General features: G+C 47.5%; 10 protein-coding genes across 10 annotated transcripts; 2 read left to right on the forward strand and 8 right to left on the reverse strand.

Annotated features, from left to right (window-relative positions):
- Window positions 1–2,545: 2,545 nt before the first annotated feature.
- Window positions 2,546–3,565, reverse strand: I302_106609 (uncharacterized protein; the record flags this gene model as incomplete). The annotated part of the gene is made up of 3 exons (XM_065870309.1): window positions 2,546–2,827; window positions 2,920–3,293; window positions 3,436–3,565. 3 exons carry the CDS (start codon window positions 3,563–3,565, stop codon window positions 2,546–2,548), a joined length of 786 nt encoding a protein of 261 aa, XP_065726381.1.
- Window positions 3,566–4,172: 607 nt separating this feature from the next.
- I302_106610 (uncharacterized protein) lies at window positions 4,173–4,786 on the forward strand (the record flags this gene model as incomplete). The annotated part of the gene is made up of 3 exons (XM_065870310.1): window positions 4,173–4,458; window positions 4,537–4,658; window positions 4,745–4,786. The coding sequence occupies 3 exons, from the start codon at window positions 4,173–4,175 to the stop codon at window positions 4,784–4,786; spliced, it is 450 nt and encodes a 149-aa protein (XP_065726382.1).
- A 175-nt stretch (window positions 4,787–4,961) lies between these two features.
- I302_106611 (uncharacterized protein) lies at window positions 4,962–5,599 on the reverse strand (the record flags this gene model as incomplete). The annotated part of the gene is made up of 2 exons (XM_019192739.1): window positions 4,962–5,004; window positions 5,115–5,599. The coding sequence occupies 2 exons, from the start codon at window positions 5,597–5,599 to the stop codon at window positions 4,962–4,964; spliced, it is 528 nt and encodes a 175-aa protein (XP_019045736.1).
- Window positions 5,600–6,223: 624 nt separating this feature from the next.
- Window positions 6,224–6,600, reverse strand: I302_106612 (uncharacterized protein; the record flags this gene model as incomplete). Its single annotated transcript, XM_019192738.1, has 2 exons — window positions 6,224–6,326; window positions 6,389–6,600. 2 exons carry the CDS (start codon window positions 6,598–6,600, stop codon window positions 6,224–6,226), a joined length of 315 nt encoding a protein of 104 aa, XP_019045735.1.
- A 966-nt stretch (window positions 6,601–7,566) lies between these two features.
- Window positions 7,567–7,857, reverse strand: I302_106613 (uncharacterized protein; the record flags this gene model as incomplete). The annotated part of the gene is made up of 1 exon (XM_019192737.1): window positions 7,567–7,857. One exon carries the CDS (start codon window positions 7,855–7,857, stop codon window positions 7,567–7,569), a length of 291 nt encoding a protein of 96 aa, XP_019045734.1.
- Window positions 7,858–8,366: 509 nt separating this feature from the next.
- On the reverse strand, window positions 8,367–8,919 carry I302_106614 (uncharacterized protein; the record flags this gene model as incomplete). The annotated part of the gene is made up of 2 exons (XM_019192736.1): window positions 8,367–8,535; window positions 8,600–8,919. The coding sequence occupies 2 exons, from the start codon at window positions 8,917–8,919 to the stop codon at window positions 8,367–8,369; spliced, it is 489 nt and encodes a 162-aa protein (XP_019045733.1).
- A 4,755-nt stretch (window positions 8,920–13,674) lies between these two features.
- On the reverse strand, window positions 13,675–15,278 carry I302_106615 (uncharacterized protein; the record flags this gene model as incomplete). Its single annotated transcript, XM_019192735.1, has 9 exons — window positions 13,675–13,698; window positions 13,782–13,834; window positions 13,904–14,026; window positions 14,095–14,276; window positions 14,335–14,393; window positions 14,456–14,642; window positions 14,744–14,883; window positions 15,039–15,161; window positions 15,234–15,278. 9 exons carry the CDS (start codon window positions 15,276–15,278, stop codon window positions 13,675–13,677), a joined length of 936 nt encoding a protein of 311 aa, XP_019045732.1.
- A 597-nt stretch (window positions 15,279–15,875) lies between these two features.
- Window positions 15,876–20,601, reverse strand: I302_106616 (uncharacterized protein; the record flags this gene model as incomplete). The annotated part of the gene is made up of 14 exons (XM_019192734.1): window positions 15,876–16,038; window positions 16,129–16,439; window positions 16,512–16,647; window positions 16,727–16,860; window positions 16,966–17,151; window positions 17,232–17,321; window positions 17,462–17,740; window positions 17,898–18,194; window positions 18,289–18,501; window positions 18,632–18,823; window positions 18,936–19,016; window positions 19,098–19,706; window positions 19,901–20,319; window positions 20,400–20,601. 14 exons carry the CDS (start codon window positions 20,599–20,601, stop codon window positions 15,876–15,878), a joined length of 3,312 nt encoding a protein of 1,103 aa, XP_019045731.1.
- Window positions 20,602–21,210: 609 nt separating this feature from the next.
- Window positions 21,211–22,424, forward strand: I302_106617 (uncharacterized protein; the record flags this gene model as incomplete). The annotated part of the gene is made up of 4 exons (XM_019192733.2): window positions 21,211–21,325; window positions 21,405–21,518; window positions 21,629–21,850; window positions 21,955–22,424. The coding sequence occupies 4 exons, from the start codon at window positions 21,211–21,213 to the stop codon at window positions 22,422–22,424; spliced, it is 921 nt and encodes a 306-aa protein (XP_019045730.2).
- Window positions 22,425–22,669: 245 nt separating this feature from the next.
- Window positions 22,670–24,394, reverse strand: I302_106618 (uncharacterized protein; the record flags this gene model as incomplete). Its single annotated transcript, XM_019192732.1, has 8 exons — window positions 22,670–22,806; window positions 22,876–22,957; window positions 23,026–23,182; window positions 23,252–23,306; window positions 23,393–23,448; window positions 23,562–23,782; window positions 23,957–24,167; window positions 24,339–24,394. 8 exons carry the CDS (start codon window positions 24,392–24,394, stop codon window positions 22,670–22,672), a joined length of 975 nt encoding a protein of 324 aa, XP_019045729.1.
- Window positions 24,395–24,600: the final 206 nt, after the last annotated feature.

Below are 24,600 nucleotides of genomic sequence, written 5' to 3' on the forward strand. Positions count from 1 at the left end.
TAATCAGCGACTCGAAGGAATACCTGAATCCTAAAGGTGGAGTGCGAGTTGCAGGTAGAGTATTAGATTATGATCCCTCCTCAGGCTTCTAATCTAGATGTGATAGCGCCATCATCAACAGCCTCATCATGACCATGAAGGATCAGAGCTTTGTACGAGAACGGGTATTGTACTTCCGCGGACGTCCTGTCCACAACTGGGAGGCAAAATGCAGACTGGGAAAGCTTGCTCTGAAAAGTCATCCCACAGACCTCCTGAGTTAGGAAGGAAAGGTCACCGAATATGCGCTTGCGAAACATGCCACTTGGAATCCACGCTCATCTCAGAAGCAAGCCAGCTCCCCCAAGTAAGGTCGAGCGTCCAGCGAACATACACACATTTCAGGGATCGGGGTTTAGTTGCCTCATCCTCACCAAGAACCTATGTGTAGGATCCTAATGGGGGACAAACCTTTTTCTTCGCCGTTTCGACATTCATCTCAATATAAAGAGCGGCTGTCGGATTGGTCTTCCTCTTTCACTTTATCGCGAACTCGTATCTCACGCTACATGCCCCTTCTCAAGAGCTGCCTGTGAATAAGCCCGCCTGTCCCTTGTTGTCCTGTCGCTAGATAGGCCTCAATTCTTCACACCGATCTAGATCTTTGCACATCCCTTCACAGCCCATGTCATATCAAGACGTTTGGGGGAGAAATATCGCTGTTTCAGACAAAGCGTAATCGAAGAATCCGTCTTTCGAGGTCATATTGCTCGGTCAGATCTCTGAAGTTCTGTCACTGTTCGTCAGAGGGTCTCCGTTTGGCTTCTTTTCTGGAGTCTCTTGCATCCCATCAGGTCTGGACTCTGTCCTGGAGTATGTGGGACATTGATATGATGTCAGACACATTGCCTTCTCACTCCTTCGGTGGAAGATGCACGTCGACAATTTTAGCACAAGTGAGTATGTTGATACTATAAATCCATATCGCTTGCTTTGCTGATGCGATGGATAGTTGACTGAACAGAATGTACTGATTCTAAAAACCGCCATCGATATCTTCAGACTAGGACATAAAGATCTCACCCGAAAATTTACAAGCTATCAGTAGTGCAGTTGCTGTCTGCTCTGAAGTCTCAGTTGCGGTTTAGCATTCTTCACATGATGCATCGTCTGCACGTAACGTATTGCAAATTGAATCGTAAGACGATGATAGGACAAACGACGCAGCTACTCAAGATTCTGCCCCTACGACCAAGAGGGAAGACTAGGAGTTGGCTCCTGTCGAGTTTCTCCATTTCAGCTGGTTCCTGTTGATCGTGGGGACTGACTCTCTTCGCTACAGATCGACTTTGTGGGACTGTGCGTGCATGACGCCTTGAATGAGTCACCGTGGCTCCCGGTTAACATCGTATAGACGTGTGGTCGCCGAGAGGCGGCCCTAGTATGATACAGGCGCGACAAGAGATCAGCTCATTAAAGTTCTCCTGAAGGCAAGATAGGTCAGCTTACATATCGGCGGTGCATGCTTCGCAATTGCATCTCTTAGAAGTCGTACTTATGTCGTGGCCTTTGACCTCGTTGACGATGAATGCCGTCAAGCTAGGGTCGGGGTCATCGCAGACCGAAGCCGACATGAGAGTGTGTGCACATATACCGCATTGTATATCGGTGTTGACAGACGGATGAAATCGTACAGGCATGTCTGTGGTTTATCAGTGGTAAGACGAGGAGATCGAGGTATGAGTACAGAGATAGGATGTCCCTCATTTCCAAAATTCGGGTCACAGTTTTATAACTTTAAGCGTACTCTCGGGTTTATGCGCTGTGGTAATGTTCCCACTCCCCCATCCTTTATCGAAAGAAAGGGAGAGCTGAAACTACGCAGTAGCCCTCCTGGGATCGATGACTTAGAAGCAGAAGTTGTAGTCTGGCCAGAACTTCGCATGAGCGCGACCGGTCTAGATCTCTGACGTACAGTAACGCCAAAGTCGTAGAAGCTGAGACGAACGTCATTGAGAGGCTAAGCCTACCCGAGCCGCAGGCGTTTCCTTCCTATCTCACCTGTTAGGCGAAAGTCGACTTTACGAGCATTGGAAGTAGATAGCCCTTCCTTTCGGCAACGGGGACGTCTAGACTCTAGAAACAGTTTCAAGGAACAGTCACAGGCGAAGAACACCTGAAATTCTCATCTATGTGCCAGATCAGACCTAGCCCCCCTTTGCATCCTTCGCGAGGTCTGGATCTTCAAGAATCAGATGTTTCACCTGAGCCTTCCTATTCGAGCTCGTAATAATTCCAAATAACGATATAATATCTTGGGATCCGTTTCGAATGATGGGCGATGATTTGCAGGAGTTGTAATCTCCTTTGATGTTCGTCCTGTGCCCCTCCACCAGGTTGGGCTTAGCATAGGAATATGCGCTCATTCTTGCGCTATCCTTTCAGATGTGAGCACATCGATAGTAGCGGTAGTACAAAGATCAGTATTGGCTTAATCTTCATAATGTAGCATGCATGTGGTTGGTGATGTATACCAGGTATGGCGTCCTTCGTGGATTATCGCTTCTCAGTGCCTGAGCACTATGACTCCATCCGTTTGTGCTTCTGCTAAACCTTTCATAATCGTGCTCGCCAATACTCCAGCATCGGTTTTGTGCATATCATGCGTGGCACCTTGGACCCAGCCAAATTTGACGTAAGGGTACTCATCCTCGAGTCTTTGGGCATTCTCGGGAGGATAGACAGTCTTGACTGAAGGATCAGCAGCAAGGATAATGATTTCGGTGTCGGTGGACGAGGACTGGGAGGGAAGGAGGTTTGAATGACTGAATTCGCCTTTTACCATGGCCTGTTAAATATCTCAGCTCAGCCCTAGAACTTCGCCCAATGTATTGTGGACAACCAAGAAACTTTGAGAGCTTTGTTGAGGGCAGTACTCACATCGCTCAGTTGTACGATAACCTCTGGATCTATCAAACTCAAGCTTAATCTCCTCAGCACCGCCTCCGCTCTGATCCAAGAAGGGTTGGCTTTGAGGATACTCTCTTCGGTAGGTATATCCTTGGTGAAGTTGATCATACCATCCAAAGCCTCTTTGGTAAAAGGTGGATAGTCCAAAATAGGTTCAGCTAGAACAAGTCGTTTGGGTTTCTGATCTTCCGGAAGTGCAGAAAATAGGGATGCGGCGAACGATGATCCGAATGATACGCCTGCAATCACCTCATATGGGACATCTTGATTACTGAGATGGTCAGCTAGATGCTTGGTGACGGTTTGCACGTCATAAGGTCGAGAGTGCGGTGCCCAACCATGACCTAGGAGATCAGGTGCGTCGACTCGCTACGGCCTTGTGTCAGTCTGGCGAGATACCGTACAGGGCACCTGGATACTCACATAACCTGGGAATGATCAGCGTCTGGCACATGGACTGGTAAAAGCGATACATATGCGACTTACCTTGGGCAACCAGTATCTCAGCTACTTTGAACCATACTGCTCCGGTCCCCATCAATCCGTGTAGCAATAGAGCCCGTTTCTGTGACGAGGGGTTCCCCCAAGTTTGATTGCTGAAGTCGAGATTGGGCATGGTATATGTCTGTGGTCAAATTATCGTGAGTGAGCTTAGAGTGGTGATGATATCAATAAGAGTGTATATGCATAGAACCGAGATGAGACAGCATGTAGGGGCATTAAACACTAGTCCGAAGTTGTAAGATGGCATCCAGTTAAGTTAGTTAGTTACATTACGGCGCCGGACCGGAACATCTTTGAACCGGTGATTGCGTCACGCCTTAAATCAATTCATCCTTGTTATCTACGTGACCAACGTCCTTGAGTGGCACACGGGGTTTCACTTTTGTTCTGCCACCCCCAGGTAGATGTGGTCACGAACAGAAGTGTAGAGGCATCTTTGGCAGGAGACCGTAAAGCCATGAGCCATGAGATCTGGTACAGAAGGAGAAAGAGATCTGACAGGAGAGGTCGAGTGGGTTTGATGGTACCTTTTCCGATATTGCACGTGGTTTCATACAACACATTATTGACTGAAACAAACAATGACATGCACAGCTCGTAGCCTTCTCCATCAGACATTCATCATAACGGATTCTCACTCTTCAACATTCGTCTCTTTCTCATATACCCCTGGCCAGCTATAGCCCCGGTCTCGACGACAAGTGTTGACGTCAACACTCATGTCACCTCCGTCCTCTCCACCAATTCCGCTTGTCCCTATCAACACGTCTAGTCAAGATACACCAAACAGTAATCCCACTAGACAAGTCGTCTCATCTCACTCTTCTACACATTCAAGTAGATCGTCCATCCTTCCCATACCAGGTGCATTCTCACCTACACCACGAGCTGCCACTCCAATCCCTCCTCAACGACCTTTAAGCCAACATTCTTCCAGTACAAATAGCAGCTTCCACACTCCTCCACCTCTCGTCAGCTCACAGCCAACAGCGACACCTCCAATGGGTAAGCACTTACTCATCTTGATCTCGATGGGCTTCGACGTTACAGGTCGGCTTGAGCTGATGATTACCCCCTGTCCAGATCCAAAGCAGCCAATCTCCTCGATTGATCTATTTGGCCCGCCCCAAAAGCAAAAGAAACAAGGATGGTGCAGCATGAAGTGGGAAAGGTGTAAAGATAGATGTTCAGATTGTTGCTCTAACGTGAGTAGCTAGAATCATTCACATTCATCTGGACCTCAAAATTCGGTGAACTGGGCTGATGCATACGCCGAATGCACAAAATTTAGTGCCAATGCGAAATCTCGTTCGGTGTCGGAATGGACTTTTAGAGACGCCTCAGAAAGTCGGGCTATCGTCAATACCCCTCTTAGAGTACCGAGAAATGATCTCGCCTTGAATGAGTACAGAGATACTGTATACAGATCATGCATCACATACAGTAACCTTCTGGTTCCTGCCCTTCCTCATATTTGCGAAGCAGACTGTGGATTCCTGTATTGTTATCTACATGTCTTGTGCGTCGGCACGGAAGGTCGGATCAGAGATACTATAGGGGCTGTGTCAGTATCAAGATCAACCGGAGAAGGGCTTTGAGCACGTTCACTATACCGAAAGGTCAGATACTGCTTGCCCCGCACTATCGGATTTCCCACTCACATGACAGGTATTTGAGAGTAAGGATTACTTGGCCAAAACGATGTCCCCCTGAATTGCAGGCCATTCTCCTCATTGTAAGTCAAGATACCATCGCATTCACCTCTTGGGTTATATGTATCATCACCTGTATAGATGATCGTACCGAAAGATTCTCCCGTATTGGCCAACTCGGCGGCCATCGCAAGAGCGTCATCCGACGAGCTGTTCCCCCACCTGTCTGCTAGTCTCTCTTTCATCGCCTCGTGGGCTGGATCACTAGGAACGTAGACGCTTCCGGTTGGTTTTATCACTGGCTTCTGGTGGTTAACATGAACCCTTCCTTCTGGACCATTGTAGGAGGCGTCCGTCTCTTGAGAGCTGACGACAGTTTTCTCGGAGTTGGCGTGAACCCTTCCTGCTGGGACTTCGTGGTAAACTTTCGTGTCTTGAGCGTCTGGGGTCGTAGAGCTGGCCCCTGCGGAACTGTGGTAAAAATGTATGGGCATCTTGTTTACGAGTGCATGAGTCAGCGCAACAGTGGCTCATGGTCAGTTCGCATGTTCCTAGGCTCTTTCAAGCACTCACCCTGTTGATTGATAGTCGACCAGTAAAAAGGGAAATTGGATGATGGCAGTGTGGATTTGGAAGCACCATTTCAAGGACAAGACGCATCAAGCCAGTTCTTGTATATTCATCATCCAAGCAGGCCGAATGGTCACTCCTTGATTTCGACAGAACCACAAGATAACGGTGCATCCTTTGAGATCAATGAGCGTTTCGCCACTGAGGCAGCTTCTCACTGCTGTCGCATACTGCCATCCTTTCTCCGCCGATGACAAAGCAGATAGACCATATAGCTTAGGCTTACGGTCTGAAGTGCTGGTGATCGAGATACGTCAGTGCTTTCGGATAATGGATTTGGTAGGACAGAGAGGGAAGAGTGCTCGGTCTGTAAGGTCCACATTACCACTATGCAGATCCTCTTTCCTGTTCCTTAGGCAATGCATGCAGTCATAGGTCACACTCGACCATCACTGGGGGAAGAATTGCAAAAGATCATACCTAAGCAGTATGTATTGTCCCAACCAGAAAAAGAACACTATAGACTCATTATGGAACAGCCTTCACCCTCACCATAGAATCTTGTTCCCGCAATTCCTGCTGGTATGGGTCTGAACACCGGAAGTTGACTTAGAATCGCCATAGTAGGTGACAGCCCATGTGGATCTTTCTCTGAAGGAAGGGGTTAGCCTTGTGACCTTTCGAGGTATGAACATGACGGTTGTCCGACTCACTTCAGTTGGAGAGGGGTGCAGCACCAATCTTGACAAGAGAATTGTACCTCGATGGTAGGTTCGGATGGATCACCAGTGCTGCTGCACTTGTCGACTTTGAAAGGATGCTCGGTGCGGAACTCGTCATCGGGTGATACCCAGACAATTGACATCTCACCAACATGTTCGCCTCCATCTGTTGTCAATTTGAAAGGCGTGGTTCCTTTAGGCATCTTTGACGTTACTTTCAAGCCACTAAGCTCGGTGAGAGGATATGAGATCGGTATTTTGGAGTAGATAGAATGGGAGAATAGGGAATTCGATGATGGAACGTTTGATATCATAGCTAAGTCAAGAGAGACAGATCTTGATATATACCTGGTATTGACGGCAATCCCGCAAACCGGACACTGCTATCGAGATTTCCTCAGAAGGAAGCGGGACAAAGGGTTTTCGTTCTCTTTTGTCGACAGGAGACATGTATGACTTCTCATAAGGACGTCATTGTCCGAGAGGTGGATGTAAGCGGAATATGATGTCAGTCTTCAGTCCAACATCATCTCACTTGACTGCTTCTCATACGCGACAACCAAGTAAGAGCTTGATCTGTTATCTTCTTTCTCCGGCCAATAGAAACGGAAAAGAAGACTGAAAGTGGCACTTCAGACGGCTAATGGAAGTCCAGGGTCATTTTCTGAATTGGCGGCAAGGTCTGTCCGACTCATGAATCGTATCAAGGCAGACGGTTATGTCACATCGCTAGTCAGAAGCATAGGAATCACGGTACATCTCAAGATACAGCAAAGGTAGTGTGTCTGATTAACATACAGAATTGCTCGCCCGGTGGTGATGTTCTTCCAACATCTAAGAAACAGCGACTCAGAGCGCAGAAATGGACTTGACAAATACTCCTGTTCCTTCGACTGTATGTTCCGTGTGACATCCATCTGCCTTATGAATTTGATCGAGTCTCTGACGTTCTCCAGATCTGTGACATATGTCCATTGGGACTTTGAGCTGCGAGCGCACAAAGGACGAACAGCACAAAGTTGAAGGCGGGACATCAGCGGCTGGCGTTCGGATTGTAGAGATAAGGCGATCAGAGATGAAATGAATAAGGGGTGACATAGGTGCGGTCCTGAGCGATAATACTCACTCCGGATTGGATAACCCCGAACAATATTCGTTCTCGCAGTAAATCATGCCCATATATGCGAGCCCTCCATTCCCCAAGACGGGGAGCCAGCCTCAGAATACTTGGACGAGTCGAGCGCCCTTCTTCTGAGTAGACCTTGCGTGAAGGACAAACCACCTTCCAGTTCGAGATCGCATCGGAACTCCGTATTAGGATTGCCAGAACGACTGCACTCCTTCTGGGCGAGCAGCTTACCCATAAACTCAATAGGGGTTTCTTGGCCCGGAGCGGCTTGGTATGTGGCGGTAATTAATCCGTTTGTGGAAGGTTGAGAAGGGTTGCTGATGTTTGGCATATTCACCAGATAATAAGGTCAAGGCTTGCTGGAAAGGAAGCAAATGTCATGTAGTCTCCGTGAGGGGTGAATTGGTTTGAAAAGCTCGAACCGGATATAGAGAGAGAGAAGTAGGATGACTATCAAGAGGCGTCCTACTTATAGTGATAGAACCTCCTCGTTCGGGTCGACTCAAAGCTCAAGGTAAGTCTTCTCTGCTCATGCTTTGAAAGGAGGTCCAGGAGATTTGGATCAGAGGGATGTGTAAGTGTTACAAATTTGGAATGATCAAAGGAGCAGACTTCCAAAGGAAAAGTTATGCTGATCGTGCCCTCGTAATGGTGATGACACCATCAAAGGGTGTCATAACATGGGTGATGTCATATCATGCCCGTCTTAGGGCGAGGCCAGAGCAATTACATCACTGAAGAGATTGTCTCTTCTGTACGTATCCGAGTACACCTAAATTCCCCCAGGAGCGTCAAATCGCCCCCGGGAAGAACAAAGGGCTTGAGTGCGCTACCAATCATTCACCATAGCAGGATGAAGGGTTTCCCCTCAGCATCCGTCAGAAGCATCCCGGAACTTCTACCGCTGTTGCTATCGGCACCAGCAAATTTGTAGTCTCTCGTAGTGTGCGAGGATCTGTTGCTGGATTTCGCGAAGCTTGAGCGAAGCTCTTCGTCGTATTCTAGCAATCTACTCATTCATTGTCAGCCCAAAAAACAAGCAGAATACAGTATAGGTATACACTCTGACTCACAGATCATTCATCGTCGCACAATCCTGGCAACCTTCCCAACATCTGATATCATTATGTGCCAGATACTTTGAGCGCGGATGCACGTATCTGTCGCGTTCCACCTCGTTTAAATACTCTACGTTGCAGTCCAGTGGCGTTGCACCACGAATGGCCATTTGGGAAAGGTATCGCTCGGATAGCGATTGAGATTGCGTAGTGAGGCTGCCTTTGGTATTGACTCCACCAAGCGGAGAGACTGATGGAAGGACTTCGCCGACGCCTGTTGAGGTTTCATTGGCGGCATCGTCATCATCTGTTCGGGTGTCGTTTAGGTCGGACATTATCGGATTGTGGTTGTAAATCGATAGGCTATCAACTTGGATGTTGGGTTGATGAGATGCTTAATCCAGATGTCAATGGTTCAACCAACTGTTGTGGCAAGGGAGCTTGACTCGATGTCAGGAGCCTATTTATATCTCCGTCTTGGGGCCTCTCAAGGATCTCATCCCGACGACACCGGTACTCCAGCAGGTCTTCCGGCCCGGGCTGGAGCTACCACACAGTTTGTGGCCATCGTTTTTGTCAAAGGTATCATCTCCTCAACTTTGGTCTTCGGAATCCCGACCCCAATAGGGGAGATTTCCGACACGGTCGGGTTCTGGACTTCAAGACTGGTGAACCAGCATCTGTACAGTATGTTCCGCCTTGTCAGAGCTGGAGGATAGTTTGCACATTGTCTCCAAGGAGAGTTCAGAGTATAGACAAACGGATTCTGGGCCCAGATCCAACACCATGGATAGCGATACACAGGGCGAGATGTGCACCTTCGATCTCAACGAGCTAGGACTGGACCAGCGCTGGAACCATTTGTCGCCCAAGAGAAGACGATAGCAAGTGAGGTGACGAGCTGCTGAGTCTGAAATGAGGAGAATCCTGTCGCGCCCGACCTGGACGTCACCTTACCTTTGTTACTGTACAAAATGAGTTCACGGTCTAGTCGAGCCTGGATGGTCCTGAGCAGCTTCATGATCCGGGCAGGAGAAAGTGTCCATCTCTGAATGCAGAATTATCTGGTGTAATGTATCTGCAACACTGGCCTCGACCTCTGCTGTAAGGTCTCACAAGAACCCAATGACCTTGTTTAATCCATTATTCCAATACTATACCGCGACATTGTCGAATATGCCAGCATAGGGTCTTCACCTGCTTCAAGGATGTCAGATCAGATGATGACTAAGATTTCTGGTCAGGGTGCCACTTCCCGCCTCACTCGTCTTCGCTCTGCACAGACCACCCTCTAGGACATATACATCATTCTGACTGCTGAGATGATCTCTCAATCACCTCTCGTTTATCAAGCTCTAAGAACGATGTCTTATGGTTGTTTCATTTCTTTGCCTTCCCCACTATCTCCGCCTTACTCCCCTGCTTCGGGTTTTCTGAGAGATTTATTCCATTCCACGAGGGTTATCTCAGGTGGTAATCCCGTTTGTACTGTATGTATCCCCGTTATTCGAAGGTATAAATAGTTGTGGGTATTTGAAGAACTCGATCTACAGTAAGGTGATATATGACACCGTACATAAGATGAGTGTATACTGTTCCCCGCACAAGGTAGGGGGATGGTATTAGTGCTTGCATCGTCTCAAACGAGCCGACCCGTCAGCATTTCCCCCGCTAGCTACAGGATGCTGACCGCTTGTCAGGACCCAAATTTCCACACAGTGGTGCTTCTACAGCTGGAATATATGCATTAACAGGCATTCATATCGTATCGAGAATGAAGTGGAACCGCGATATCAAAATGTCAAGATCTGCGATCATCGCCTCAATTGGATGCGCCTCTCTCTCTCTCTTCGATCCAGAACGCATCCCAAGGACACATTATGTACAATGCATTGTTACTGCAATCGTTGCATGTAATTGTCGTGGCCCAATGAGATTTGCGAGTAGAGGGCCTGGTAACAGCATGCTTAGATTGACTGTAAGGGGAAGTAGCAGTGCTAAAGGGAAAACAACTCACGCGTAGCTCGAGCATTCTGTGCAAGTACACCTTTGAGTAGAGCTGCTTTTCAGGCTCGAAATGTGTTTACAAATCAAGTCAACAAATACTTCAGTTACATCGGGCGCGGGATCCTCAAACGAGGAGGACAACTTGAGAGTGTGTTTGCACTTTTCGCATGGTGGACTTTCAGGTTCCGACGATGCCCATTGTGAGAACATGGTTGCGAAAGTGTGATTGTAAAAGTGTGATTGTGGAAGTGTGAGAGATCGTGTTCTATGCAAGGCCCCGTCATGCTACTATATATAGGCACATCCGCATGAGAGACGGGGAGGATGCGATCCTTGCATGCGGAAGATTCTCCGCACACATATACGTGCTTTTACGGATCAGAGCCATGAAAACTGAAACACTGACAGTACTCTGCAGACACTACGTCATATCGAGAACGCTGGCTTCTACTGGCTTATAAGGAAGAACTGGCATAACTTCAGTATGCCGAAGCCCTTGCTCACTGACGTCGTGACGGTAACTTTACAAAGGTCAGCTCGTGATTACACCCAGATTAATAACCTCATTCCAACCTCTTTTCTCTGAATTGTGAACAGTGGATCCACGAAGGGAAACTGCGATTTCATCTCTCCCTTGTCCACTTCTCTGTACATGAACATCTTTCATGCATGATTTTTCGTTCTCTCTCGAGAACTCATTTCACATGGTGAGGGCTTGAATACAGGTCGCCAAGTGTAACAATCAGCAATAAGCCAGGACATTGTTCTTTGCCAACATCTTAGCAGAGGGAAAATCGAAGGCGCGTAGCGCCCAAATCACACGTGATGCATGCATCTTTCCAATTGTTGTCAATGAACGGGTTGCATGAAGTAAGTATGTCGAGGAATGAGGACTCGGCAGTTAGGAAGGGCGGACTCACATATCATGCCGTCTAGCGCGACATTCCTTCTCGCATTAAGCTGTACCCGAAAATCGAGGTCCGTTATCATGGCCTACCAACTGGCCACCAATCGCTCTTCCGTCTATATGGGCGGTACATTCATGTACTTGATTTTTTGTTGTTCTCACGAAGGACTCAATAAGGGGTCTTTTGTTTGTCGGTCCAATGCGACTTGGAAGTATCAATAATCGTGTTTCATAACGACATAGGCGATCTCACGTATCAATAGCTACCGAGACTCGCAAAGTTCAACCGCTTTACTGAGTGGATCTCACATACTCAAAAGCATCTACAGCCCCTCCACAACCCCACCTCCGACCCTAAAATGCAGAGCAGAAGTCAAGTCAAGCTCATGCAACTGGGTTTAAAAAGGGCTTTCCATCCTCAGTCATCGTTGTTCGACAGCTCTCTGACCTATAATCTTTTATGCAGCTCCCCGTATCCGAGGCTACATCCCAATCAATACTCCACCTTGTCTTCTCCCCCGCGGTTCAAGAGATGTACAAACCCATCGATCAGCTACCGTGAAGTAATCGTTCCTGTTCCTGTTCAAGAAATTACTTACTCATGTTCATCATTCACGCAACAGGCATTAGGGCAAGTGGCAATTCCCATGAAACGAGGTTTCCCATGAGAAGCCTCAAGCGTTCCAGCGAAAGTTAGGTGGTTTACCGTGATGGAACAATTTATCTTTTCTCCAACGCCAGGAATTCTAGTGATCTTTCCTGCCGTTGCGCTCTCGAGTCGATTTGAGATGAGGGACTCGGTGGATGGTGAGCTTTCGTCATTGCCATCTTGATCGTTGCTTATAATATCACGAGCGACTTTAGTCATTGTCAAGGTAATGATCAGCTGTGATGCAAAACTTGGGCCGAAGTGCGAGCGGTGTCTTAGTAAGATTGTGTTAGGAAAGGAGAATGGGTTATCAGTGACTCATAAATAAGAGCTATTGAGGGGCAATAAGAGGCATGTCATGTCAAGTTCCCAAAGAATAACTCGTTTCTTCTCCAACTCCTCAGCGAAATCCAGTGGCGTCATTTTGGATTTCTGTACGTGGTACACCGTAACAGGGCAAGTATGATTTCCTTTGATGATGATACTTATATTGAACAAAGGTTTACTGAGACGAGGTATGACGTATGATTTGTCCTCGTTAAGATCTTCTCGGTCCACAATAACAGCAATTCCTGCACTACGCAGCCCAACCAAAAGATCTCGTCAGCTCGGTGCCTCATATTTTGTCAAAAACGAGTGCAAATATGAAGAAAGGTCGACGAGATGAACGTTTGTAGTCATCACTCATCATCTTGTGCGATCCATCAATAGCAGGGACATGTCAAGGTACAAGTACCACAGGAAAGAGGTATCACTCACATCTACCATACCATATTCCCTCTCCCCCTCTCTCGCATGTCCCCCACAGAACCCCCAAACCATTTGCCACTCGCACCCTCCAATCGACCAAGTGGATTCGCACAATTGCCAAGGTCCGTGCCATTGTTTGTAACCCTTCGATTATAGATCGGCGGTAGTAGTAGTGGAAAGTGGAGGTTGAGAGTTGGGGACTGCAGTGCACAAGGCATGGACGTAAGAATAAGGGTAAATCGTGTCTGGGCAGCGGTGGGATGGGTGAAAGTCGAGAATGGATACTTACTCATCCCTTCTTTGAGAGTTGGTTGGGAGGTGATAGTCCTAGGTTGATGGTTGGTGTCGGTGTTTGCCATCTTGATTTGTGCGACTGCTACAGTATATCCTTATCCTGGAGTATGAGTCAAGGTGGAATTGTATGAGTGTATGGTTGAAAAAATAGAAGTCGAAATGATGAGCATAAGTAAAGGAAAGTGTGAGAAGAGTTGTCATCTGTTGAATGTTGGTTGTTGATTGATCACATGACTGACGTACGACATCCCCCCACCTCATTCCCCACTTGATCCAGTTAAGAGTCTCATCATGCACAGCATTCAAGATCCAAAGGATGCCATGTCTCAAAAAAGCCGCTTTGACCGTCTCGGTAGTATAGCCTGTCGTGTGGGTGTGGGTGGGAGTGGGCTGGGGAATGACATCATTCATAATCTTCATACTAGACTATATGCTACAGTACATCACTCGTATACTTGATTCTCATTCTTTGGTAAAAGCACTTTAACCAATCCATTGACCGTTGTTCTGTATGTCATCGTGTGAATATCAGCAGCCATCATTACCAACGATAGTAACAGTCCATAACCAAATGTGGAAAACAAACTCACAAGGTGCATCATCTGACCGGTCATAGCGTTGGATTCGGGCGAAGCGAGGAAGACTACATCAAACCGAACGATATCAGCGAATCCTCAAAACACAGTCAACAAGCCATAATCTTGCCACTCACCATAAGCAGGACCCATTTCAGCAGGTTGAGAAGCTCTACCGTGCAGAGGTAGAGTACCAAGTTGCCATTCTTCCATTTGTTCGGCAGGTCTCGAGGCGGGTTGAAGGGGTGTGTACACGGGGCCTAAATCGAGCATAGCGGGTTGAGCTGATAAGTCGACACTGAAGAAGTGGTTAAGATATATCACTCACCAGGACAGACAGCATTGACTCTGATTCCCTTAGGAGCGAGCTGCATAGCCAAAGATCTGGTGAAAGTGACTATAGCACCTTTGGTAGATGAATAGTCCATCATGGCTGGTGAACCTTTGAAGGCGGTAACGGACGATGAGTTGATGATTGATGCTCCTCGTTTGAGATGGGGTAGAGCGAATCTGAGGTCAAATACGTCAATTGGGGGATAGTGTAATGCGATCGGATACGCCAACTCACTTGGTAAGAGCGAACATTCCCAAGATGTTAGATCGGAAAGTACTCTCAACGTTCTCGAGCTAACCAACTACGTTAGTCCTAATCACCACGATACCTTTGAAGGGAAAGATTGTTCGCTCACCTCGATATCGGCCAGATCTTTCACCATAATTTGTTTACTGGCGTTATTAACCAGGATATCAAGTTTACCGTACTCCTTGATATGCTCTTCGACGATCTTCTTGGCGTTGGTCTCGTCCATAAGGTCTAGTGCGAGGGTAAGACACTTATGACCGTCTTGCTCGATCGCTTTCTTGGTTCGTTGGGCGCTATAACGTGGCGAAGTCTCATCAGTATATGCTTTCCCTATATACCAAATGGGCGTATAATACGGAGGTGAGGTGGGTGATGCTATGGGACGATCACTTACTCTTCCTCCTCTTGAGGGAGATACACGATAGTAACATCCGCCCCCTCCCTCGCGAATTGTTGAGCAGCAGCTCGACCTATCCCAGAGTCTCCCCCAGTGATGATCGCCTTCTTCCCCTTGAGTTTACCATTACCTTTGTACTAATGCAATTTCACCTCACGTCAGCTCAAACTCAAAAGTAGGATTATGGGCCGATGTTGTGGATTGTCCATGTTGTCTATTGAAGGGGGAGACGAGAACATGTATATTTGCCACCCTTGCCAGATTACTCTCAATTTGAGATTCAAAAACCCACCTCCTGCAAGTATGGCTCCCCCTCATCATTCCACCACTCCAACTTCGTAAATTCCGCTAAGGGGTCCATGGCCGTATCTTTACCAGGCAAGTTTTGCTTTTGCTTTTTGATCTCAGTCATTTCCTACAGATGCATACGCAACGTCAGCTTCGGTGTAACCTGAAGGTATCACAAGACGGGGTTCTGTTGACCCACCTTGTAGGCCGTAATGACCTTTGGTTTATCATCTCCTCCAGCCATTTTGATCGATGTATTTCTGAAGTTTCGTTTGAGAGGTATAGATAGAGATAAGATGGGTGATCTGACCAGTATAGGTGTGTGTCTTAGTATGGATGGTTTCAATAATGGATGGAAAGATGATAGAGACATTGTAAAGTGGTTTATGTATGAATTGTCGATGCATTTCTCAGAGTGTAGCGGTGAAGTGACATGACGTTGAAATATCTTTCTGTCAAAGGAATTCACTCTTCCGATCAGTGACGTCAAGGGGTACTTTGGTGGAGTACTAACTTGACTAACTAATTCTCCGAGATAGATCCCTCTTTTAAGCTTGGGCCTGGATTCCAGCGTAATGGTTACATCACACCCAACTCGCAATGCATGCTGTAACTGCATATCAAAGCAATGGATATGGCTTATGGCACTGCCATTCCAGCTTGAATCACTTAACAACAGTCCTGTATATATATATATATATATACATCGTAATCTATCTCGTCGGATCACCTGAATCCCAGAACATGAAATATACACAGTTACGCACCTCTCTCTCACAGAGGCACATCTCACATAATCCTTAATCAGGTAATATGCCCATATAACAGCGCCCTACCCCAATCACCTAGACGTCCTCCCCCCAAACGCATACCCTATATCCCCACCTCTCCTAAACTCGTTCATCTCGGGTGATAATCCATTAGCATTAGCATGAGCATGAGCCACAACACCTTCGACACGCTGATTTCGTCTTCTAGTTTCTGAGATCTGGCGTTCGAGGTCCCTGCGAAAGTCAAATATGATAACATCAGCAAATTGCACCTCTAAGAACGCTCAGGCTCATCTCTAATCGGAAGGAGTGAGGGTGACCCACCGAACCTGCGCCTCCAACTGCAAAGCCCTCTCCTTCCCACCCTGCTTCTCAGTCTTTATCTTCTCGCCAGCAATCCTCAACCTCGTCTCATACTCTTTCACTCTAGCTTCCCACTTATTCTCTGCCTGTCCAGCTTTACTCTGCGCCTCCGCCAATTTAGCCTCAAGGATCGCCTGTTGGTTGGATGCGATCGCTGCTCTTTTTTCTGCTGATTCCGCTCGGGATTGGTATGTCTTGAGGTCGGTTGATGAGGAGGTGGTCATTCCTGTGCGTTGGGATGAGAGTTGGGAGGTGAGTTCGTGGTTTCGTGACTGTACACGTGAAGTGATTAGCTCTCCAATAGTCATATGAATGTAGGGTGAACGCGATTGCATCCAGCTTACCTTGGCAGCCTCCAGTTCACCCTCCTTCACAGCGTATTTACTCTTCCACTGCATCTTGGTCAATTCCAGCTTCTTAACAGCAGCTTCAAAGTTATCCAACGTTCTCCATTTCTGCTCGAGCTGCTTCTTGAGTGCGCTGCGCAAGAAGTCACGGTCAGCGAACTGCGCAGCTACTCTTACTTATACTACTGCTACTTGAGGGTTCTGCAACTCACCTCATGCGCTGGTCAACAGAAGATTCAGTCTCCTTGATCTTCTTTTCAAATTCAGCTCGAATCAGAATCAAAGCTTTCAATCTCTGCACAAGGGTATCTCGGAAGACAGTAAAGTTGGATGGCGTTAGAGCGTCCTAAGGTATCATCCGAACATCAGTATAAGCCAATATTTCCGACCTCGTCCTCTGAACAAGGTGGCGTAGAGGACGATGCCATGAACCAGTCAAAACACTACTCACATCTTTGCCCAAAAACTTGTTCACATCCCTAAACACTCTCAACAGCAATTCACTCCTCTCCTGCCTCTGCGATTCAGATTGTTTTTGCAATGCAAATCGTTCCTGTTGAGTTTCCGTCAAAAGAGGTTCAAGCTCCTCGATACGTTCTCGAAGATGCATCGCCTCTTTCTCATGCTGCTTGGCGGTCTATACACGAACATATCATATGAAAAGATCAGCTACAAGTCCCAAAAGGCAGAGGATTGGACGAAGGAGTATGGACTCACCTTATTGGTCTGATCGAGCTTATCGGACATGTGTAATCTGCCTTGTCGTTCCGATGCGAGTCGGTTCTCGAGATCTCGTTGTTTGTCGAGCTGGCAAAGGAATGTTGTCAAGATCAACCATACGGGCAAAACATAAACTGTGTCAAGATGAACCGGGAGGATAAAGAGGGGTACACATTATGACGACGTTAAATGAAAAGGGAAACATGATGAACCAGAGAGCGACTTACCATCCTAGCCAACTCCAAATCCCTATCCCTCAACGACCCCTCCCTATCATCCAATTCCCTCCTCAGCACCTCCATCTCCTCATCCGCCCTATTCAAATCCCTCTTGAATCGTTCCAACTCCAACTCCAACCCGAACCTATCAGACGTATGTTCGTCGCCCAATTTCTGCCTTTCATCTTCCAGGGACCTGAGGGCATTCTCGACGTTGGACAAGTCGCGTTCTCGTTGAGATAGACGATCGCGCGTGGAGTTAAGCTCGGAGGTGAGACGGGATAGTGTCTGTGTTGATAGCAACAGTTATTAGTATCATCTTATCTCATCTCCATTTGCCAGTTTTCTGGCAGAGCCAAGACCATGATCGTCTCCAATTTAGATTTGAAGAGCCAACACTATAACTCCGTCTTCCGTTGACGAGATGAAATCGAACCACACCCACCTGCTCTTTCTCCTGCAAAACCCTCTTCCACCCCTCCTCATCCCCATTCCGTTCCCTCTCAACCCTCTCCAATTCCTCGATCCTCATCTCCTCGACCTTGTCAATCTGGGATAACGCCTCGTCCCTCTCTTCCTGTAGTTTCCTTCTGGCTTCCTTGAGGGCACTGACCAGATTCTCATAATGCGATTTAGCATTTTCGAAGGCCTCGTCAGCAGATTTCAGATCGGCGTGCAAGTCGGATTCTTTGATTCGGTAATCTTCTAGAGCTTCTTCCAACTCGTATACTCTTTGACCGAGCTGTGATGAATGCAGCATAGTAAGCTAAGTTCGGTTCCGCAGCATTGACATGCACATCATAATATTTGGATGTTGGATTAGATGTAATACATACCTCTTCCACCTCCCTATTCGCAGCGAGCAACTCCCCGTCCTTCTCCCTATTATCATTCTCTATATTCCTCAGCGTCTCCTCAAGTCGATCATGAGTCTCAGACTGGACACCCTGGAGATCTTCTATTTTGTTCAGAGCTGCTGAAAGCTCTTCCTCGCGATCACGTAGCGCCTCATGCACTTCTTTGGTATCTTGCTCGCGAGCGTCGAGGGCCTGTACGAGGATTTATATATCAGCTCTGATCCAGGTTGGTCACCTTATGTATCCTCCTCAAGCTATGTTCGCTGATAGTGAGATTGAACGATGTTGAGACTCAGATTCGAAAGATTCGGGTCCCACTCACATCCTTCAGCTCGTCAACCTGCGCTCTAGCTTCCAACACCTCATCTCTCCATTCCTCTTCGACCTGCTGCAGTTCCTTTTCATGGTCTCGTAGGTGTTTATCAAGCTCGTTATTCAGCTCTTCAATCTCCCGATCTCGAGATTCGACGTCCAGTTGAGCAGCCGCAAGCTGATCTTGAAGTTCGTTGAGTTTCTGCGGTGCATAAACAATCAAGTATAAGCGATGATCAGCCAGTTATTCGACTCCATTATCTCAGGAGGAGTCCAGGCAAAATGATCGAGATGTGTGAGAAGCAGTCACTCACTTCTTCCAATAATTCCGCATCGGCTTCAGACAAAGCACCTTTCTTAGCCAACGACAAATCAGCCTGTAACGATGCGTTCTCCTATTCGTACCCACAGCCTAATCAGCTGACTCCACTCATCAGAGACAAGATCTGTCAGCTGAACCTTTATATCAAACATACCTGCTCCAGCTCCTGCACCTTATTAGCCAACCTACTTTCCTTCCCCCTACTCAACCCACTCTCATTCTCCTCTCTTAGCCTCTCCAGCTCGTCCCTGAGATTCTCGACCTCGTCATTCGCCCTATCAGCTACCTCCTGAACTCTCTGATACTGTTCATTCGTATCTTCAAGCTGTATCTTGACCTGCTCCACTTCATCTTCCAATTCCTCCGATCGCTTCCTCCAGATTTTCTCGGACTCTTCGGTATCTTCCAACCTCTCTCTCAAACCCTCATCTCCCTGGGCTTTCGACTGTTTCAGCCCTTCTTCAGCAGCTTTGCGTCGTTCCTTTTCTTCTTTCCACATTCTTTCTAATTCTCGTAATTCCGAACTACTCGCACCACTACCCCCAGCCGACCTAGAGGCAGAAGCCAGATCCCTATCTTGCTGTAAGACCAATTTCTTCAATTTCTTTAGTTCCTTTGAAAGATTCAGTATCTCAAGTTTGAGTCTGACATTTTCTTTTAGAGCTGCTTCGATATGCTCTGGAGCCATGTTGGAAAGTCGTTCTTTCAGGAAATGGTTTTCCAGCTGGAGGTTGAATACTTCTTTTTTGGATTCCTCGAGTTGCTATGAGAATACGAGAGGTCGCGATCAGCTCGTCTATGCGATACTAGAAGCTGTGAGATACCATAAGGAACCATAAACGAGGAAGAGTAGGGCCATAATCCAGGTAACGCTGCGAAGGACGTAGCATATGATGGAAGTGAAGGGCTTATAACAACCCAAAGGCGGTACAGTATAAGCAATTAAACCCAACTCACCTTCTCCTGGTCCCTCAACGTCATTGGGCCATTAGCAGACACCTCCCCAGCCGCAACACTATGTCTCCCTCCCCTCCTACTCACCCCACCATGATAGGGTTCCCTCTTCTGAGCGCCATACGACGTCTTTTGTGGGGAAGCTGCGAGACTCAAAGAAGAGAGCAGAGCATCATCGTCGGAATTTCCTCCATCGCCATATCGTGCTTTCAGGGGACCGTCAATGTCGGAAGAGGAGGATTGGGATGATATGCTTGATTGTCGCTTGAGTACCCTTGGTCCGCGCGGGGCGTTGGATTGGGGTAGTCCGGAGTGAGAAGAGGATTTACGGACAGTCGTAGGAGGGGAGAGGGAGAGGAGGGCGGAAGAGGGGATTTGTTTGGGAGATGAGGGTGGGGAAGGGGATCGATTTTGTCGGCGAGCTGTTACACGTCGTTAGAGAGATACACCAGTGAATTTTGCGGAAGCGGTAAGCGGTATGACGAGGGAATCGAAGACTTACCTCGAGTAGCTCTGCCACTCGGTGCAGCAGCTCTAGCAGCTCGTTCGGCCTGTTCCCTCTCTTCATCCTCTGATCTGAAACTTGAGCCGAGTGAGCCCAGCGATATATCAGGTAGAGTCTGACCGTGGGCTAGGACCGTCGCATCTCCTCCGGATGTTGCGGGGGAAGCCATGAGGGCTGCCAATGAGGAGGTGGGAGCCATGTTGAATGATCAATGTATATCAACAAATCTTATAATGGTCTTCGTTTAGAGTCGTCTGTTGTCTATACTGGTGTTGAAGGCATTCTGATGTTCAAGTGTTGTATTGTTGAGGGATGATCTAGTGGAAAGTGGGGTTGATGTGGAGAGTTGAGGGACGGTGAGGGTTTGAGTACTGTACTATGGTGACACTATGATTGGCTTTCGTCGCAGGCTATCCCTCGGTGGTCGGCGTGAGGTGTCGTTGGCGCTGGGGTTGACCCGTCACAGTGTTGGCTGGTTGATGATGGATGAATGATAGCAGAGTATGAATGTTGATGTTGTTGACTTTTCCGTTCGTGTTTATTTATTGATTTACGCGTGGTTGATGGTTGAACCGGTCAAAGTTGAAACCGACTAGTACCATCAGAATTACCAAAAGAGGAAATAATCAGACTCAGATCATAACCAAAATGTTCGAAGATGGGTTCGTAGCTTTTCAGCTCCCTAGACATCTCTTGAAGCGTTCATTGCCTTCAGACTTACCAACATAGCGACCAAACTTCTCAGATAGGTCAATATCACAGCTGGTGCTCGCGCAAGACACTCACTCCGTGCTCCACTCCATCAATTATGTCCTCGCCATCCTCTTCAACCATGTCATCCAGCTCAAAATCATCCTCTTCCCTCTTCCTTCCCTTCGATCCCAATTCTCCAGTACTAGTAGCCAAGGGGGTATTGGCAACTGGTAGGTTTGTCTGCCTCTACTTCATGACCTGCACTGCTCTTGATCCTACATAGGCTCACGCAAATTGGTGATTGCCTAGGTACCCTCGGAGCCATAACGGGAGCTTCGATAGGTGTCATCCAAACCAAAAACCCCTTCGCCCTATCCATCAATATGACTATCAACCTTTCTATAGCTGGTCTAACATTCTTCAGTGAGTGAGAGTATCCACCACAATCTCGCATGAGACTACTCCTAACACATCCCGCAACTGATCCTGTACAAAGGGTGAACAATCGCTGACACAGTGGGAATTGATAATAGGTATAAGAGAATATCTCGTATCTCCCCTTCTACTCTCCCTCGAACTTACCCCATCTCACTCACGACGACTATCCAAACTGAAAGAACAAGGCCTTTCAGCCGTACAGAGGGGGAAGTTACCCGCCGCACCTATACCGAGTTTATCGGAAGTGAGATGGGACAGGTTATCGGACAGTGCGATCGCAGGTGGTCTCACAGGTGGGGTATTGAGTGCTGCTTTTCGTGAGTGTCTCTCCATCTCACGCACTATACCCACCCTCCCTATCCTATGAGTGCATTGTTAATACCGGCATCATCTGCTAACGTATATCTTTGATTTGGTGCAGGTGGTCGAGCAACATTCCTCAAAGCCGGGATAACCTCCTCCCTCATAGCGTCGATTCTCCAAATATCAATCAACCAAGCTAGAGTAATACGTCTCAAAACACTAGCCAAACAATCTACCCCATCACTCCCACAATCAGCCAGTATGGACGATCCTTCTGCCACCACAATACTGCCAGGAAAGGATGATCAGGTACATTCCCAAATATCCCAATCATTCGAGCAGCCTCTCAAACCCCCCTTGCCAACGACCATCCAAGAAGCAGAATCGCAAAAGCCCACTTTCCCCGAAAAGATGATGAATTCTTTGACCAAATTCCTCCCAGTACGTAAATTGACGAACGAAGAGTACGTAGAAACATTGGAGAAGAAGCGGATGGAGGTGGATAAGAGGTTGAGGGAGATTGACGATGAGGAGAAGAGGATGTACGATTGGGCGCAGGCGCAGAATCAGAGTTACAATAGATCATAAGGTATTCCAGACGCAAGGTAGAGTAGAATGGTGCTATCTGATGCTGCATGATACTCTTAATGCATTTGATCAACATGTACCGATCTCATCGAATGACTCTAACCCCAGCCTACTCATCTAACTTCTTCACCTAACCTCCTTTGCTTCACCTGACCTATCTTTCTGCAGTGATTTCCTATCCATACAACCGACTATAATCTGACATACAACCATTCCCATCTCCATCTCTAGCTTAGGCTCAGACCCTAGAACCTAGAAATATCAGCCTCAGTAGGGAACCCCGCATCCTGAGAACCCAATGCTCTCCTTCCCCTCGATCTACTTCTTGCTCCGGCCGATAATCCTTGTTTGGCAGCTATGAAGTCGTCGAATCGTGCTTGGTCTGAATCGCACAACGGATTGAATCATCAGCAATGACTGTTGGGAGGATAATGGGATTGTGGAAGCTCACAATTAGGATGCCATCTAGACAAGGCAGGTCGATTTTGAAGGATATCATCGAGATTCCACTGGATCCTAGCTTTGTCGAGGGTCTATCAACATATCAGGAGAGTCAATGTATCATTTTATGCATATAGCTGGTACTAGAATTATCACTCACATTATTCGTCTCGTTATCGGGACAAATGACATAGAAATCCCCATCATCAAATACCCTCTCCACCATATAATCGACGGTCTGCTCGGGAGTCCACGCGCCAGAGGGTTTGGGTGTACCTGACTTGGCGCCTGTTAGACCCGTGTGGACCCAGCCGGGACTACGGATTAGAATAGACGTGGTCAGTAAGCGAACGGGTGACGAAGAGGTAAGTATATGAACCACTCACACGAAGAGATGGGCTGAACATCTGCTGTCGGAAACGTTACGAAGTTCGTGTGCGACTGTCAAGGGCGGTTTACATCAGTACCAAATATTCTCCTCTACAGCGATCTCAGATCGGAATAAGGAGAAGAATGATATGGCTCACGCTGCTCCGTATATGTCTTGACCCCAGCTTTGGAGACGTTGTATCCAGCATTACCCCTATGACAAAACAACACAGAATGACAATTTAGCTGTGTCACTCCTTTGTAGTCTTTTTGCGAGATATAGGACGTTGAGGGGATGTCACATATGACAATGATGAGTGGACTCACGGTGGACAAGTGATACCCTGCTTACTACCCGTCACAATAACAGCACTAGCGTTCTCCTGCCTAGCCATGATAGGCGCGAAAGCCTGACAGACATTCAGTACTCCGAAGAAATTCGTGTCGAGGACCTGGTGCCAGGTGGTTTGGAGGTCTGAGAGAGGGGTTGATAAGGAGAAGGCTGGGGTGGGTTTGGATATTCCCGCGTTGGCCATGAGGATGTGGATCTGGGCGATTCATAGGACAAGTGAGCATGTAATCCGGAGAGAGATGTATTGTGAGTGGGGAATCATTGTCATAGGGGCAAGTACATCCATATATCTTCAATGAGTAGGAAAGGTTCATTGCCCTTGACTCGTATGATAATACCATGGATGTTTAGTCATTGAGACTTGACTTACCTCACCAAACTCCTCCAAGACTTTATCCCTCAACTCCACGACATTCTCAATCTTACTAACATCCACCCTCGATCCAAACACCTCTCCGACCCCATCAACGCTCTTTACCTTCTCGATGGCCTCTTTGAGGGAGGGTTCGTCAATATCGGCGAGGTAAAGGGACATTCCATATTTGGCGTACTTCAGTGCTGCTGCTAGACCTATACCGGATCTATCATCATACACACCATCATCAGCTTGCGCTACATAATCACTCGGATCTAGCAGACAAGGTGGGAGTTGGAGTTCATGTGATAATCGTAGCTCAACAAGGAAGAGATTATCACATTGTGTTGCGGACAGATCTGGTTGTATGTGTATCCCCAAGCCCAGGCCTACTCACCCTGCTCCCGTGATCACTGCTACCGCTTTGGGATGTAAGATTTCTGAGTGAGCCATTGTTCTGTGTGTCTACTGTTGTTTGATGGCGGTGTGTTATCTGTCTTTGCCTGTTATGATAGGTCGTGTGATATGCTGGAGATGTCGTTTGTCGACGATGACAGGATGATAAGTGATAGATTACGAGCGATGAGATGGCGGTAGTGCCGGTCCGAGACTGACAATGCTATGTACTGACGTCATCCACGTCCACATCACCCCATATC

Source organism: Kwoniella bestiolae, chromosome 5, assembly GCF_000512585.2.
Source record: "Kwoniella bestiolae CBS 10118 chromosome 5, complete sequence".
In the NCBI taxonomy this organism is placed as follows: domain Eukaryota; kingdom Fungi; phylum Basidiomycota; class Tremellomycetes; order Tremellales; family Cryptococcaceae; genus Kwoniella; species Kwoniella bestiolae.